The 18,781-nt window shown below is 42.5% G+C and overlaps 1 protein-coding gene across 1 annotated transcript in view; it reads right to left on the reverse strand.

The window, feature by feature from the left end:
* Positions 1-18,781, reverse strand: part of ttc27 (tetratricopeptide repeat domain 27) — a 126,775-nt gene that overhangs the window by 47,121 nt on the left and 60,873 nt on the right. Inside the window, exon 10 of the mRNA XM_044214343.1 lies at positions 6,246-6,359. Coding sequence (XP_044070278.1) covers positions 6,246-6,359 — 114 coding nt within the window. The remainder of the gene's footprint in view (positions 1-6,245; positions 6,360-18,781) is intronic.

Below are 18,781 nucleotides of genomic sequence, written 5' to 3' on the forward strand. Positions count from 1 at the left end.
AAAACATATGGCTGAGAATCTATCAACCAAATTATTAGCAGCTCTAACAGTATTATAAACTGATTAAAGTTTATATTTACAGTAAAATCAATATACCAGTTTGCAGACACATTAGGCAAATTCTGACTATTTAAAGATATTTAATTAAAGACATTGCATTCATGGGCCTAACACTAATATAATGGAGGTTCTTCCATGATCACAATTTTTTAAAGTAATATATCAGTTTTTCTAGTGTTAAAATAAGCTGATTATATAACTGAGGCTTATTTTCAAAAAAATTCAGCTTTTCAATAGATTCCTATCCTAGCTCTTCTAGCTCCCTTATGAATGAAGTTAGTCTGATGTACTAGCCCATTTTATCAAATTCTATCCCATAGTACGTAGTCACACACACCTGTCTAAAGTGGATGGCTTCAATTAAAAAGGTAAATCATCTCAGTTATAAATGTAGAGAATGACAAAAAGATCAGAACTGGGAATTAATGTTTATATTGTCTGCACTACAGTCAGTCCAGCAGGGAATGTTATAACTAATTCTGGAGATTAAGACCGAAAACAGCCCTGCAGTAAAACAATGCAAGGGGCTGTGGTGGTGGAGGTGTGTTGCTTCATGTACAGGTGAGACATTAAATACAATTCAGGAAGTCCAGTAGTAATAGATTCATAAATTTGAAGGCTTATCAGATGCCAAAACACTGCACAGCGGTTTATTATAATACTCTGTGATGATTGTGAGGTAAACAGTAGCAATACGGTGTTAATGTTACATAGTAATCTGGCAGAAGTTGAACAACTGTCTCCTTACTATCAAAGACAATCTAAAAGCACAGTGGATATGACAATACATTTTGTTTTGTGACATGCTGTCAAGAGTAAGTATAATTTAAGTATAATTTAAGTATAATTTAAACTACGCTCTTTACGAAAATGAGAGTAGAAAGTGTTTTAGTACTTCTTTTTGCCGTGGAACTTCTTCTGCTGCTACTCGGTCAGGGTACTGCTGCAGATCAGCTGTTTGGCTGCATTGTTTATACCAGGGAACAGCTGATTGCGCTGAAGCCGAGCGGCATGGCGCCCAGGACAACCGATGTCCCCACTGAGATCAGGAGGAGAACACACCGAAGATGCAGAGGTGGAACGAAGCGGCGAGGGAAGAGAGAGGGGTTCAGACAAAAGAGACTTAAGAACAAGAGATTTAAGCTGTGTCTGCCTTCTCTCGTCATGGGCAACGTGAGATCGCTGGCGAATAAAATGGACGAGCTAACGGCGTTAGCCCGGAGTCAGACGGAATTCCGTGAGTGTAGTTTGATGTGCTTCTTAGAGACATGGCTACACCAGGATATCCGGACCATAACGTTTCCATCGACGGCTTTCAGACTGTTCGGGCCGACAGGGATCACACCGTGAGCGGTAAGCATAAAGGCGGTGGGCTTGCTGTTCTAGTTAACAACAGATGGTGTAACCCTGGTCACGCTACTATCAAGCAGAGTATCTGTAGCCTGGACATTGAACTGTTAGCTGTGGGACTCCGGCCATATTATCTGCCACGTGAATTCTCACATGCCATTGTTGTGGCTGTTTACATCCCCCCCCTCTGCTAACCCGGCATCGGCGTTCAACGCCATTCACACCGCCATAGCACAACTCCAGACTCAACACCCGAGTGCACTCATATTAATCTAAGATGGTCCATTGTTATCCAAATAAGAAACCATGGGTAACAAAGGACATCAAAGACATTCTGAATGCCAAGAGGAGGGCCTTTACTGATGGTAATAGGGAGGAGGTGAGGGCAATCCAGGCCGACCTGAAGGTGAAGATCAGGGAGGCCAAGGAGAAGTACAGGAGGAAGCTGGAGCGGAAACTCCATCAGAACAACATGAGAGAGGTCTGGAGCGGCATGAAGAGCATCACAGACTTCAGGCTGACTGGCAGCAGAGGAGTTGAAGGCAGCTTGGACAGGACCAACGAACTTAATCTGTTCTTTAACAGATTCGACACACCGGCTCCTGCGCATCCCCCCTCTAACTCAGCTGCTGTCGGCCCTCAGACTCCTCTGAGTCTGCTGCTCCCCCATTTTCCTGGGAGAGTCCTACTCCCCCCTCAACTGGCTATCAGGCTAACGGCCCTCTTTACACTAATGACTCCCCCCCTCCCCCGCCTGTAACCTCTGCTGTGTGCCTGACTGCTGACCAGGTGAGAGGACAGCTGATGAAACTCCACTCAAACAAGGCTGCAGGCCCCGATGGAGTTAGCCCCGGGGTGCTAAAAGCCTGTGCCCCCCAGCTATGTGGAGTCCTTCAACATGTCTTCAACCTGAGCCTGAGTCTTCAAAGGGTCCCTGTTCTGTGGAAGATATCTTGCCTCTTCCTGTGCCAAAGATGCCAGTGGCTCCAAGGACTACAGACCGGTGGCACTGACCTCCCACATAATGAAGACCCTTGAGAGTCTGGTGCTGGAACAGCTGCGGCCCATGGTCAGACCCCTCCTAGACCCCCTTCAGTTTGCCTATCAGCCCCGGCTGGGAGTTGAGGATGCCATCATCTTCCTGCTGAAACGCATCCACACCCACCTGGACAAGCCGGCAAGCACGGTGAGGATCATGTTTTTTGACTTCTACAGTGCTTTCAACACCATCCAGCCAGCCCTGCTGTGTGAGAAGCTGGCAGCGATACAGGTGGATGCCCTCCTCGTGTCCTGGATTGTGGACTACCTGACTGGCAGACCACAGCACGTGCACCTGCAGCACTGTGTCAGACAGCGTGGTCAGCAACACTGGGGCCCCTCAGCTGCATCTGCAGCTCAATGCGACAAAGTCTAAGGAGCTGGTTGTGGATCTATGACGGGCCAAGGCACCAGTGACCCCGGTTTCCATCCAGGGGGGTCAGTGTGGACATGGTAGAGGATTACAAGTACCTGGGAGTACACATGGACAATAAACTGGACTGGGCTAAGAACACTCAAGCTGTTTACAGGAAGGGCCAGAGCCGCCTCTATTTTCTGAGGAGGCTGAGGTCCTTCAACATCTGCCGGACAATGCTGAAGATGTTTTATGAGTCTGTGGTGGCCAGTGCTATTCTGTATGCTGTTGGCAGCAGGCTGAGGGTAGCGGACGCTAACAGACTCAACAAACTGATCCATAAGGCCAGTGACATTGTGGGGGTGGAGCTGGACTCTCTGTCGGTGGTGTCAGAGAGGAGGATGCTACTTGCACTACATGCCATCTTGGACAGTGTCTCCCACCCACTCCATGACGTGTTGGTCAAACAAAGGAATACTGTTGACTGCGCCACTGGAAGTCATTCCTGCCTGTGGCCATCAACCTCTTTAACTCGTCCCTCTAAGGGTAGTCTGTATGACCCTAAGTCATTAAACTGGAAATTGATCATTACATCTCTGCAATACTTGACATAATTGTGCAATATTCTGTCTAATACCCCTGTGCAATATTTTAGGTTAAAATTCCCTATTTATTGATATTACTCATACCTATATTACTGCTGTGCAATATCCTCCGTCTCATTATAACCTTAATAAGCTACACTTAATTTGACTGAAGAGACTACGTTAATGTGAGACAACTGAGACACCATAAGCATATAATAGAAACTCACAAATCAAGGTTTCATGTTTATTTTAACATTTATAATTTAGCTCAGAAAATGTTCAAACCTTAAAAAAATGTTTTTACACTGTTTAACAGTATCACAAAATGTAACCAAAAAAACCCAAAAACAAGTCCGGATATTGCCTTTTATGGTAACTTTTTAGATGTAACAGCAGGAAAAATTAACATACTGTATAACTTTTAACCACTTTAAACCAAGCCTTATTAAATGTTAAAAATTCAGGAATACACATAAAAAAATGTTCATTTGGGGCTCAAATTGTTCAAAACTGAAGATGCTGGGGCGCCTTGGTAGCCAACTGGTTATAGCGCCTGCCACATGGCAAGTCGCAACAGTCACCGGTTCGATTCCAGTGATTCCTAGTCAGTGACCTTGGTTGCATGTTATACCCCTCTCTCTTCTCGTTTCCTGTCTGCCTCTTCACCTGTCACTATCAAATAAAGGCAAAAAATGGCCCAAAAAATTATCTAAAAAAACCCAATTTAAGATCACCTAATAGCAGCTTCAATACATACAGATTGGGATTAACCATCAAAAATCAATTTAGTCAAACCATACTATACACTTATTTTGCCATATTTTATCTACTGTGTGGAAGTGTGGGGCAACATGTACATGAGCAACATAAAGCCATTGTTTGTTACAGAAAAGAGCAGTAAGAATAATTCATAAAGTGGATTCAAGAGAACACACCAACAGACTGTATATTAAGTCAGGACTATTAAAACTTAAAGATTTAGTTGAATTACAGACATTATTAGTTATTTGCAGGGCAAAAAGCAGAGTATTACCAGAAAATTTACAAAAGTTGTTTTGTTTTTAGTTCAGTGGATGAGGAACATAGAAGGAAATTTCATTTTAAGCATCAGTATGCATGGACTACTTTAAAACAGTTGTGTACTTCAGTGGTTGAAGTCAAACTGTGGAATTCTCTACAGAATAATTTAAAGGGTAAGCAATCCAACTACATATAGCACATAGAAAATTACATTTAGTGCTTACAATTTTACTCTCCAGTGCCCAGCCTCAAGACGATGACTGCCCATGGTATCTTCCGACCAAGCAGCTTTTGTTGCTGTTAACATTCCCCCAGATGCAAATTTAAAAAATGTCATCAGCAGTCACATGTACAACCGGACAGTATTTTTATTGTAGCTGGTGATTTTAATCAAACATTGTTACAATTGTTAAGTGCTTGTTACAGTGTTTTCAAACATAAACGAACTTAGCTACACACTTATTGTGATGGTTAATACTTAATTTTAACACAGCTAGCAATGACAAAAACTAACATAAAAATGAAGATGTGCTTATAGATTTACCCTAGCCCTGCCCAACAATGTCAAGATTAAAATCAATAGGTGCCTCTGCCTTTTTTGTGGGTAGGGTCTAAAGCTACAGGAGCACTTTGGTAGCAAGCGGTACACAACTAATTGTTGTACGCTAGCTAGTGTTACTTGATGTTCACACAGCCTAGCAAAACACAGCATGAGCCTGTGAGTCTTGGCTCAGGTGGAAGAAAACCAGCTCTTGAAGCTAAATACACTATTCACTCATTTGTAAAAGGCCTTTTACGGTCAGTTTTGAGTTAATATTTTCTGACTCTTTTACACGTGTACAAATTTTATGCACATTTGTGTACACATTAACAAATTTGAATTTACATTTAGAGATTCTTTAATACATTACCAAATCTGAGATACAGGTTCACAACTCTCCACACGCAAATAATATAGCTACAATGTTGCTATTGGTAGCCATACAAATTATGTTGAGCTAAACGACAACTGGACTTTAAACATCAAGCTAATAGATCTAAATAAAAGTTCTACGGGGGGCGTTTGTTGGTTAAACGCGTGTCATAGAAACGTAACGTTCATGGTTCAATTATGGCTGGTGTTGTTGCATGTCATGCCCCCCCCTCCATGTTTCCTGTCTCTATCTCTATTGTTACCATCAAATAAAGGCAAAACAACAACAAAGAAATCTCTAAAACAACACAAAAAACCTCAGTTCTACAATGGGAGTTGTTGTGCATGTATCAGCTTCTTCTTGAGGACTGGCAACTACAGATACTCCAATCAATCAGTTTCAGCCAATATTTAATATAATTGCCTTGCCCTGTAATCTCCACGTTCATTGTTCAGTAAAAATGCAGATGCAGTTAATACCTAAAAGTCACTATAATAATGTTTTCACTACTTGATTCACAATAGCTGCCTGACCTCTTCCCTGCACAGGTGTCTGAGGACGTTCATGTTTCTGTCTAGCCCCTTAGACTTGACATGGCAATATTAAGTTGGTTTATAACACATAGTTGGCATCTCAGGTTTCACTGCAATTTTGTTTGTGCCATTGCAAAATCGGATGAGAAACTGTGTGACAAGAAGCAACTCAAAATCTGATTCCAACACGCTGGTTCTATTCTTGTGGGCATATGTAACTTATACCCAAAAAATAATTCTGTAATAACCTGCTATGGTTTAGAAAATACCTTCTCTGTAAGGTAGGCCCTCGCAGGTCAAAGCACTGTCTGCAGTCTGTCTACCTTTTCCCTTTTTTCCATGAGCAGTTAGGACGTTTTGCATCCACCCACCCCCCACATCTCCTTACCTGGGTTTGCATCATGGCTCTCTCAACACATCGGGAGCTCCCTTTTTCCAGCTTGGTCCTGAGGCAAAGTGCTGTTACTTCTACAGCCCAGAACTTAGGCTGAGACAGAATACACTGCAGAAAGACATGGGAGGGACAAAGAGTAAGATAATTCTTTAGACAGCATTAAGTCATTCAAGATGCATAACAAATCATAATCAGCGACTATAGTTTGTCCAATTATGATGACTTAATAGTCAAGTTTGGTTTGTTTATATGAGTATAGTCAAGGATATCCCGTCACAAATTAGCTATGATCTGCTCTGGTTACATAAGGCCAAAGATGAAATTCTGCAGCCTATAATTAGGATTACACCATAAACTCTCAAATAAAAGCTAGTATTCAAAAAATGACTGACTCTCAAATAGCCAACACAAACAAATTAAGGCGGATCACCAATAAAGGCCAGGTAAAAAGGGGGGAGGGGTAGAATTATCTGTACTATAACGGCACACATAAATTCAGTATACTGTAGATTTCCACAGCACTAATTTTACAAGTACAACAACAGTCCAGTTATACTACATACAATTATTTCTATTTGGTTCCACTTTGCTGGGTTTTTAAAAACATTATTTTATCGCTGTTGCGCTACTCTCAATGAAACTTACCCCTTCCTGCATATGTTTCACATTAACAGCGTACCAGGAAAGGGAGGATTAATGCACTGTGAGCTGCTGGAGGACTTTTATTTATTTATTTTGGCATTTCTGCTTTTATTTGATAGTGATAGTAGAAAGAGACAGGAAAGGCAGGGGAGAAAGGGGGGATGACATGCAGCAAAGGGCTTGGGCTGGATTCAAACCCAGGCCACTGTAGTAAGGACTCAGCTTTTATGCATCACAGAGCGCCACAGGAAGTCATTCCTGCCTGTGGCCATCAAACTCTTTAACTCCTCAGTCTGTGTCAGTCTGTATGACCCTAGGTCACTAAACTGGACATTGGATCATTAACATCACTGCAATACTTATAATAATAATTGTGCAATATTCTCTGTTTAATACTCCTGTGCAATACACTCTGTTTTCAGTTTGAAATTCCCTATTTATTAATATTTATTCATACTTCTATTACTGCTGTGCAATATCCACCGTCTCAATCATCATAATAAGCTACACTTAACTTGACAGTACTCATTATTGCACTATTACTTATTACTTATATTATTACATTGTATTATACCGTACATACATATCAACCTCTAAATCCAGTTGGTACTTACACTTATTTTAGCTTTTATACTTATCCATGTATATATATGTTTTGATTTGCTTAGTACTTCTATTCCTTCTATTCTCAAGTGTGCATTGACGTGACAGTGAGCAGCTGTAACAAAAGAGTTCAATAAAGTATTTCTGATTCTGATTCTGATTCTGATACATGGTATGCACTCTACAAGGTGAGCTACCAGAGTGCCCCACTAGAGGACTTTTAATGTGAAACATCTATGAAGGAAGTGTTGAGTTTTAGTTGACAGTAGCTTAACATCATTTGAAATAGAACGTCAAGGTGATACCGGTACTTCCGGGTTTTGTTCAAGAACTAAGGAAACCTCATTCAAAATCCCATTGACATTATGTCGTGCAGCTCGAACGATCTAATATCATTGTTTATTAAATATTTGTTTTTTAGCGGCCTTTAATGAACTCCACTTCCAATAAGTCCTTGATGTTCTCAGGCTAAACGAGTCCATGAGTCGAGTGTGTGGTAAATTCAGAAATTTCTGTAATAACAGAAAGAGAGGACTGTAGGGTGTAGATGTTCTAGACAGCAAAGATTACAACTATAAAGTTGGGAAAATTACTTTAGAAGAGAAGTGAATTTTATGGATTTGTCAGAAACCAACTTACAATGATGTAAGTATTTTAGAAAGACCGATGAAAGAAATGCTGAAGGAGAGATAGCATTGACTTACAGAAGTAGTAGTGGAACACAGGCAAGCTTAGGCATGACATCATGACTTCAGCTTTCTACGCAGCAAAATAAAAGTGTCTAGTATGACGTGACTCTGTTGTTGTACTGACGGAATAAGTGCTGTGGAATTCAATTTAAATTGTATTTGTTTAGCACCATCTCATACAAAAGCAGTTCAAAGTGCTTTACATAAAAACAAAATAAAACAGCAAAATGCTCATAAACAGAAACATCCATGTGTACATACACATAAATAGATACAGTAGGCAATTTGAGGGGGGATGCCATCCCCCTTGTTAGCAAAATGACCCAAATCCGTCCCCCTTGTTAACCTGCTTAAAAGATGCTCTGTGCTTTGTCTCGTAGTGGCACTTCACATTGCCGCTTTTAATAATCGCCACGATCTCTGAACATATGAGACATACTGGTTTTGAACTGCCTGTGGGAAAACTGGAAATGTAACAGTCTGTTCATTCTTGATTAAAAGCTCTGTTTCCACGGTTTCCTTTTCTCTTTTTAGAGCATGCCATGTGAAATTATTTCTCAGACATGTCTCGTCTCTACTCTCCCTGTCTGTGTATACCTCTCTCACTGACTCGACTCGCGGGCCACTAAACCAGTGCCGTAAAGGCTAGAAAAGCTGCGCTGGTTAAAATAGAAACGCTCTATGGATTGTATTGTTTGGAAGACCCATAAACAGAGAATTGCAATAGTCCAGCCTGTTCATGACAAATGCATACATTTCTCTGAGTCAGACTGGGAAAGGAAACCTCTGATGTTTCTGAGTTGGAAAAAGGCAACCTTGGTGATGCCGTTGATATGATCATTAAAACTGAGTTCACCATCTATGGTTACTCCTAGGTTTTTAATCTGTTCACTTGTTTTTAAATGATCTGGACTCCAGGTACTCACACACCAGCTGTCTCTGGGTTTTAGCTCCAACAACCAAGATCTCAGTTTTCTCCCTGTTCAGCTGATGGAATTTTTCAGTCATCCAGTGGTTAATTTCTTCCAAGGAGCTGACTAGGGAATCTATGGGTTGGAAATCATCATTTGATCATCGGAATAATTATGGTAGCTAATGTTATGTTTGCTGATAATGTAGCCAAGGGGAAGCATATATAAGTTGAAAATAAGAGGACCCAGGATGGAGCCCACACACTAATTCATGTCTGTTGGAGTGGAAGTCTCCAAGAGTGACAATGACGTATCGATTACGCAGGTAGGATTGAAACCACTGGAGAATCGTGCCAGATAGACCCACCCAATTTCTAATAGTCTTTCCAGCAGGATCCCATGATCCACTGTGTCAAATGCGGAGCTTAGGTCTAGGAGTATTAAGACAGAGTTTTTTTTATTGTCACTGTTGATCCTCATGTCAGAAACAAGGGCGGTTTCTGTGGTATGAGACATGCGGAAACCAGACTGGAATTTATCATGAATATTATTATCTGTAAAATAGCAGTAACAATAGCAGTTGCTGATTTACAACCTTCTCGATAATCTTACTCAAGAAGGTGAGGTTGGAGATTGGCCTATATCATCTGTGAAAAATTTAAAATAGATTTAAAAAAGGATATTGGGAGTGGATCAAGGGGGCTGGTAGAGGACTTAAGTCAAATGACTTCCCCAACTCCTCTCAGCTTTTCGGCAATCTCTTTTGAGCTGCTTCATAATATCAGCATTTGTCCATGGAGCTTTACATTTGCTAGATATTTTTAAAGATCTCAGTAGTTAGTGCAGCATTATTGATACTGTCTATCAGAAGAGAATTAAAGTGATCGTGTCTGTGCTGATGAGTTGGTTCCATAACATGTTGGGTCAGGTCAAACAACTGCAATAAATCATTAAAACAGACTGTGGTGGATGCTATGGAATTATCAATGTGAATGTTGAGGTCACCAGAAATAATTACTTGTGTAATCAGTACAGATATTTGACAGCAAATCTGCAAAATCACTCACTGAATTCAGAGCTGTATTTAAGTAGTCCGTACATTATCAGAAGCCCGACTGACATGTCACACTGTAAATTGTCAGCAAGATATTCAAAGATCTAGTACTCTCCAAGTGAGACCTGAAGACAGTTTAAAGAGTTGGAAAAAAATGGCTGCTACTCCCCCGCCATGTTTGCCCTGCCTTGCAGTGTGCAGAAAGTTGTAATTGGGGGGTGATGCCTCACGCAGTGTGAAGAAATTATTTTTGTCTAGCCATATTTCAGTATTAAAAAGAGCATCAAGGTCATTATTCTCAATAAGTTTGCTGACCATAAATGACTTACTGGTCAGGGAACGTTAAGTTAAGAGCATGTGAGGTAGTCCTAGGGTTTGGGGTAGTATGATTGAGAATAATGGGGATGAGGTTATCAAGATTAGCTTCAGAAATACCTCGGTTTACGTTAACTGACCTTTCAGAGATCATAACAGGAATAGCATGTGGGTTACAATGAGCGGGATCAAATGTAAAGGCAGACCTGACTACCGCTAGATTTGGCCGGTGGAGGGAGCTGCCGGGGGGGACAGTACCCTGAGGTGCCACCGTAGACGGAGATGGAGGTTCTGGGGAGGGAGGGTGGGATGCAAACAGTCACGTGGAGATGACTGTACAGCGTGCTGCAAGTTGGCCGCTAGCATTCGGCTACCCAGCCTATTGGGGTTGACTCCGTCAGTCCTCAAGAGGAAGAAGCGATCCCAAAACAGATTAAAATTGTCAATAAACCTATAATGTGAGCTCTGCAGGCAGAGTGAAGCGAAATGTGGAGGCTGATGATTCTGCTGAAACACCCGGCTCCACGGGCCAGTAACTACTGCTAAAGTTTAAAAGATCGCTAAAATTATTTAACGCAATGTTTGTGCCCACACAAACTTTTACTCGTTTGGTAGAAGACGGGAGTGAGCGCAGCAGTCTCAGGAGCTTATCCAGGATGTGAGGGACCGTGGCTCCAGGGAAGCAGTAAGTGGCTGTGATGAACGGATGTCGTGTAGCGGTTGGAGAGGCATAGGCGAGGTGGTGAGGCAGCCCCATCCGAGTATCCCTTGCGACCACGGGCCACCACTTCAGCCCTGGATGACCAGTGGTTAGGTGTCAAGCAGGAGGGGACCAAGTGGAGGGGTCCCACAGAGCTGTGTCCTGGATGGCTGCGCTGAGAGAGGCAATCAGTTTAGATAGCGATTTTTCTGTTGCTTTCTGTAGTAGCACACAGTCCTCACAGGGCGTAGTTATGTTTATTAGCTTAGCCACCAGGCTAAAAACAAGCCTAGCCAAGGAAGTAGGCAGAACAGTAAACAAAGTGTAATTTAATAGGAAAGAAAGCATTGGTGTCTGGTGTCAACGGAGCTGTGATAACATGTTAAAAGACTAGTAAAACCGCTAAGATTGAATTCCGATCAATGGGTTAAAATGTTAAAAATATAACTTGAACTGACTGACAACGCTAAAAACAAGCCGTGGCTGCCATCTTGAAGGATGGCCCTATTTGATTTGGAATGCACATTATACAGAATTTATCAAGACAAGAGATAAACATGGAGAAAGTATTGACCTTGCATTGACCAGGGAAAAGGAGAAATGAAGAACAAAAGCCTGTCTCTAATATAAGCCTGTTCAAAAAAGGGTCAGGTTTATTCTGCAGTTGAGGTAAATATACCATAATTTGAGAATTTACTGCATAATTAATCTGTCTATATTCCAAATTGCCAACTTGGAGTATCACAGGAGAGTTGCTCCCTCTTTTCTTAATCCATAACTCCATATTTAACTCCCTCATAAAGGCTTGCATGCTATGATGCATTCTGAATGAAGTCCATTAATTTCAGTATGCACCTTTAGACTGGTCATCTACATTTGCATAGCCTCAGGCATTATCATTTACACAGGAGAAGGGTTCAACTGCCACGGAACACACTCTTAAAACTAACCAAGAGTCTCGTCAGTATCCTGCTAGTTCACGCTACTGCATGAGAGGAGAAAATCTAAAACGTTACAACCTGCTTAAATCACAGCAATAAACAATGTGGCTTACTGCCATTTCTTATTCCTCTAACTGCAGAGATCTTGAAAACACACACTTTTATTCTTCCTCCCCACATCTAAAGCAACACAGGGCCCAGCTGTCTGTTGTGCTCTGTAGTGAGAAGTCAACCAGCAATCTTCAGTGGGAACACCTAATCATTAAAACCTATTACAGCCTGAAAGTCTTTATCTGTGTGATGTGGTGATAATCTGCTGAATAATAGCTGGGACAGCTTAGTGGTTTAGGTTAGGTTTAGATAAGCTGATAAAGGGAACAGGGGACAGGGATATCCAGCTGATATACTGGCAAGTAGACACCAGGGAAGATGACCTTAGCTTATTATCTGAGCTCAGGTTTTGGCTCATCTTTAATCAGAACACAAGTTACACAAATGACTTTCTAGCTACAATATATTGATGATGATGGAAATATGCAATGAAAGTGACACATGGTTTTAGATAAGATGAACAAACACTAATGATGTTTATGTCTTGCTGGAGTAATTAGTGCAACAGTAAATTGTCCTAATTACACAGTTATTCATCTAGCAACATCAATCACTGAGCAATTAAAATCAAATGATAAGGCATGCTACGCATTTGTCATGCTACTGTTAACACAAACAACCAATAAGCGCTTCTCAAAAGCAATAAGAGAAGTAGAGGAAGTTTTTTTCAGTAGTGTGATAGTAACCTGGGATAAAATTCACTTATTAAGATTGATTATTTCCTGTTGTATTTGACAGTGTGCATTCATCAATGAGTAATGCCACCAGTTAGTTGCACTGATGATCAGCTTCAGTTAAAATGCAGTATAATGCATAATGACATATTCTATATGCAGAGATGTGAAATGTTTCCAGTTCAATTCTTGTCATTTAGTCAGGGAAAATGCAGAGGGACGACAACTGGGCAAATTCTTGGAGAGCTGGCTGCCTACTATACGAGAGCTGGAGACCAAGCGAAGCATCGCGAAAACTGACAGCACACCAAAGCCTCGAATAACCCAAACCTAAATGACCTCATGCAATCATAATCACGCTAGACAACCCGGGTGACAAATACAGGATTCTCGCAGCAGCAAGGAAGACTTATGAGGGACAAGTTTTATAATTTTTATACGACAGGGCATGGCAGTTGGAGTCAAGGAAATGCACCAAGAATTTAATAGGGTATGTTCCCTGCTCATCCAGGACATACAGTTTTCAGTGCGCTTCCCCGCACTCTGAACTTCTCACATGAGGGGAAAAACTACTCTTTTTCATCCCGAAGGACGCTCAGGTACTTTTGAATTAACTAAATGGTAGATGACGATGGTGATGCTCCTGATATCTGTTGATTATTTAAGATATGTAACCACTGGAGTACCCAAATATAAGGAGATTGTTCACATACCCTGATTTATTTCCTTGTTATTTGGTTGGTTGATTACATCATTGTTGCGAGCTAAACTAATGAGTCCATTTTTGTGTTTTGAGTTTAATACTTTATCTCATATAGTCTGACGAGGCTAAAATGTCTTTTTCTTTTGGCTTATATTTGACACTTATGGTTGACTAATTTAAGCTTCATGTCGTAATTTAACATGTTAGGTCTATCTAAAGCGGTTTTGACTCTGTGGGGGTGGGGAGATTGGAGAGGATATTGTTCATGTTTTCCTTCCTTCTGGGACAGTCATGCTTGGTTTCATGTGCCCCGCCATCTTATCGGTAGTTTATTCTAACGCTCTATGTCAGATGCCACAGAGAGGGAGGGGTGGGAGAGATGTTAGGGTTCATTTGTTTTTGGAGTTTATGTTAGGAACTCCATTGTTTGGGGATGGAAGTTCAATGTTTTGTTACAATATATCTTTTACTTTGATCAGTGCCATCACATATATGCCTCTGAAGCCATTCATGTTAGTTCTCTTGTGGCTGTCTCTATGCACCCATCACTTTTCACAATGTAAACATACTGGGTCTCCCTGCTGCGCCACAAAGTCCTCTCTGCTAGACTATGACACCATGAGTGATCTCAAAATTTAAAAAAACAAAACATTTAATGTTGAAGGAATTAATCATGTAATTAATCCTAATACATACGAAGCCACCTTCTTTCCTAAACTCCTATCTGATGTGTCATTGATATTTACCCCATATATAGCCTATTGGGAGGTGATTATAACTGTGTACCTGACCCTAGTGTGGACTAGTCCCCACCTAAGGTCTGCCCAATTCCTCAAAAAAGTGCCAGATTGAAAGAGTTTTGTCATGATTTATAACTGTTTGACACCTGGAGAACAATCAATCCTAGAGGAAGAGATGACACTTTTTTCACCCAACCTCATAAAACCTTTTCTAGAAATGAGATAAATTCTGTCTATGAATTGGTGCTATATAAATAAAATTGACTATGCTGTAGGTATATGTACACTATCTGATCACTCCCACATCAATATCAGTATCTGCCCTCCTTATACTGATCCCTCCTCATGTCACAGGAGGCTGAATGCCTCTTTATTGAGTAGCCCGTCATTTATTGACTAAATTACAGAGCAGTGGAATGTTTTCATGACCTTTATTAAGACTCCAGACATTAGCCCATGTTTGTTATGGGAAACATTCAAAGCTTATTTGAGGGGAAGCATCATATCATACACCATAGCCCAAAAGAAAGCTTCTATTAAAAGTCAATAGACTGATTTAGAAAATACAATTCAACAGCTAGAAGGACAATTTAAAACCACACCCACCAATACCCTCTCTAAGAAACTGGAAGCGGCCGCTCAGCACTAAACCACCTTCTGACTAGTAAGGTGGAATCTGCTATTTTCTTCGCTAGACAAACTATGAATCCGGAAATAAACCAGGTCAACTTTTAGCAAGATTAGCAAGAGGCAGAACAGAGGCTAATACCATCATTACTGGATGATAATGGGTTCCGGCATTACAAAATTAAAGATATCAATGGAATCATGAGGCAGTTCTAACAGACATTCTACTCATCTGAATGCAATTCATCTGAGGAAAGGAGGAGAACGTTTGTAGATAAAGTAGCCTTATTATCCCTGTCAGAGGAACAGACAGGAACAGAAAGTTAAGTGTAGCTTATTAAGGTTATATGAGATGCACATATTGCACAGCAGTAATATAGGTATGAGTAATATCAATATCAATAAAAAGGGAATTTTAAACTAAAATATTGCAAAGGAGTATTACACAAAATATTGCACAATTATGTCAAGTATTGCAGAGATGTAATGATCAATGTCCAGTTTAATGACTTAGGGTCATACAGACTACCCTTAGAAGGAGGAGTTAAAGAGTTTGATGGCCACAGGCAGGAATAAATTCCTGTGGCGCTCTGTGGAACATTTTGGGGGGATGAGTCTTCCGCTGAAGGTACTCCTTTGCTTGACCAGCACGTCATGGTGTGGGTGGGATACACTGTCCAAGATGGCATGTAGTTTGGCCAGCATCCTCCTCTCTGACACCACCGACAGAGAGTCCAGCTCCACCCCCACAATGTCACCGGCCTTACGGATCAGTTTGTTGAGTCTGTTAGCGTCCGCTACACTCAGCCTGCTGCCCCAGCATGCAACAGCATGCAGGATAGCACTGGCCACCACAGACTCAAAACATCTTCAGCACTGTCCAGCAGATGTTGAAGGACCTCAGCCTCCTCAGAAAATAGAGGCGGCTCTGGCCCTTCCTGTACAGAGCTTGAGTGTTCTTATCCCAGTCCAGTTTATTGTCCATGCGTACTCCCAGGTACTTGTAATCCTCCACCATGTCCACACTGACCCTCTGGATGGAAAGCGGGGTCGGTTTCCATCCAGGGGTCTGGTGCCTTGGCCCTTCGTAGATCCACAACCAGCTCCTTAGACTTTGTCGCATTGAGCTGCAGATGGTTCTGCTCACACCATGAGACAAAGTTCCCCACCACAGCCCTGTACTCAGACTCATCACCACCGCTGATACATCCCACCACAGCAGAGTCAACAGAAAACTTCTGAAGGTGGCAGGTCTCTGTGTGGTAGCTGAAGTCCGTGGTGTAGATGGTGAAGAGGAAGGGAAAGAGGACAGTCCCCTGAGGGGCCCCAGTGTTGCTGACCAACGCTGTTGAAGGACTCCACATAGCTGGGGGGCACAGGCTTTTAGCACCCCGGGGCTAACTCCATCGGGGCCTGCAGCCTTGTTTGAGTGGAGTTTCATCAGCTGTCCTCTCACCTGGTCAGCAGTCAGGCACACAGCAGAGGTTACAGGCGGGGGAGGGGGGAGTCATTAGTGTGAAGAGGGCCGTTAGCCTGATAGCCAGTTGAGGGGGGAGTAGGACTCTCCCAGGAAAATGGGGGAGGGGGGAGCAGCGGACTCAGATGAGTCTGAGGGCCGACAGCAGCTGAGTTTGAGGGGAGATGCGCAGAAGCCAGTGTGTCGAATCTGTTAAAAAACAGAAGTTCGTTGGCCCTGTCCAAGCTGCCTTCAACTCCTCTGCTGCCAGTCTGTCTGAAGCCAGTGATGCTCTTCATGCCGCTCCAGACCTCTCTCATGTTGTTCTGCTGGAGTTTCCTCCTGTACTTCTCCTTGGATAGCCCTCACCTCCTCCCTATTACCATCAGTAAAGGCCCTCCTCTTGGCATTCAGGTGTCTTTGATATCCTTTGTTACCCACGGTTTGTTATTTGGATAGCAATGGACCATCTTAGTTGGGACATTGCAGTCCACACAGAAGTTAATGTAGCGCACTCAGTGAGCCCAACAATGTCCTCTCCATGAGGCTCACAGAGTACATCCCAGTTTGTCACTTCAAAACATTCCTGCAGTGTCTCATACGTCCTTGTGGTCGCAGGCTGCCTTTTAACCAGACATAACAGGGTTTGAGGTAAACCAGGTTGTGGTCTGACCTACCCAGGGGGGGAGGGGGGAAGAGCTGTATGCGTCCTTAACGTTAGCATACAGCAGGTCCAGTGTCCTCTCCTCTCTAGTAGGACAATTCAACCATGTCAGTGTTGTTGAAACACTGACAGGGTTGAAGTCACCCGAGATTAACATGAGTGCACTCGGGTGTTGAGTCTGGAGTTGTGCTATGGCAGTGTGAATGGCGTTGCACGCCGATGCCGGGTTAGCAGAGGGGGGGGTGTAAACAGCCACAACAATGGCATGTGAGAATTCACGTGGCAGATAATATGGCCGGAGTCCCACAGCTAACAATTCAATGTCCAGGCTACAGATACTCTGCTTGATAGTAGCGTGACCAGGATTAGACCATCTGTTGTTAACTAGAACAGCAAGCCTACCGCCTTTATGCTTAAAAGCTCCCGGTGTGATCCCTGTCGGCCTGAACAGTCTGAAAGCCGTCGATGGAAACGTTATGGTCCGGGATATCCTGGTGTAGCGATGTCTCTAAGAAGCACATCAAACTACACTCACGGAATTCCGTCTGACTCCGGGCTAACGCCGTTAGCTCGTCCATTTTATTCGCCAGCGATCTCATGTTGCCCATGATGAGAGAAGGCAGACACAGCTTAAATCTCTTGTTCTTAAGTCTCTTTTGTCTGCACCCCTCTCTCTTCCCTCGCCGCTTCGTTCCACCTCTGCATCCTCGGTGTGTTCTCCTCCAGATCTCAGTGGGGACATCGGTTGTCCTGCGCGCCATGCCACTCGGCTTCAGCGCGATCAGCTGTTCCCTGGTGTAAACAATGTGGCCAAACAGCTGATCTGCAGCGGTGCCCTGACCGAGTAGCAGGAGAAGAAGTTCCACGGCGAAAAAAAGTACTAACACTTTCTACTCTCATTTTTGTAAAGAGCATAGTTTAAATTATACTTACACAGAAGTTACTCAAGTTTGGAAGAAAAACCTAAAAGTTGGAAAAAGTAAGACGACGAGACAGAGCTACGGCAACAGACAGCATGCAGGCTCGCACATGCGCACTCAGTCCACTTGCCCAAGGACACTTCGACAACTGGACGCTTCGACTGGTTGTGTTGAATGCAGAACTGAAATCAATAATACAGCTGCAAGCGGCAATTCCGGGGTTCAAGCCAACACAGACCGTTAGAAGTTTAGAGCTTTTGATCTGGACAAATGTGGTCTAGACGTGACAAAAGCAGTGAAATCTCCTTTTTTGCATTTTCACAAATAGAATGGTAGGTACTTCTGTAGACATATCCTGTAAGCTTTGTGATGATTGACCTAACAATTGTTGACGTTGGTCTATTTATGTGCTGAGCCGCGCCCCATATGAAGTTCATTGGTCGGTATCTTGAAAACTAAATAAAATATCAACAAGCTTTATAAACTTTTGATGAGCTTCGTCCAGTGATCCACTGAAAATTTGGTAGCAAACGGACCTACGGTCAAAAATGTGTTTTTCAAAACATTCTGAATGGCGGAAAATCTAGTTAGGCGCACTTTAATGGTCCAAGAGGCTTTTTTGCAGAGCACATTGAGCTGGACTTTTGAGAGAAATTTCAAGTCATTCTGCCTTACGGAGTGTGGCCTGTTCAACACTGTATTTTTGGGCCTTAATTACAGTGCCACCATGTGGCCGATTGGGCTCATATTTCTGTGGAAGCACATGCACATCATTTCCAG

This window comes from Siniperca chuatsi, linkage group LG11, assembly GCF_020085105.1.
Source record: "Siniperca chuatsi isolate FFG_IHB_CAS linkage group LG11, ASM2008510v1, whole genome shotgun sequence".
In the NCBI taxonomy this organism is placed as follows: Eukaryota; Metazoa; Chordata; class Actinopteri; order Centrarchiformes; family Sinipercidae; genus Siniperca; species Siniperca chuatsi.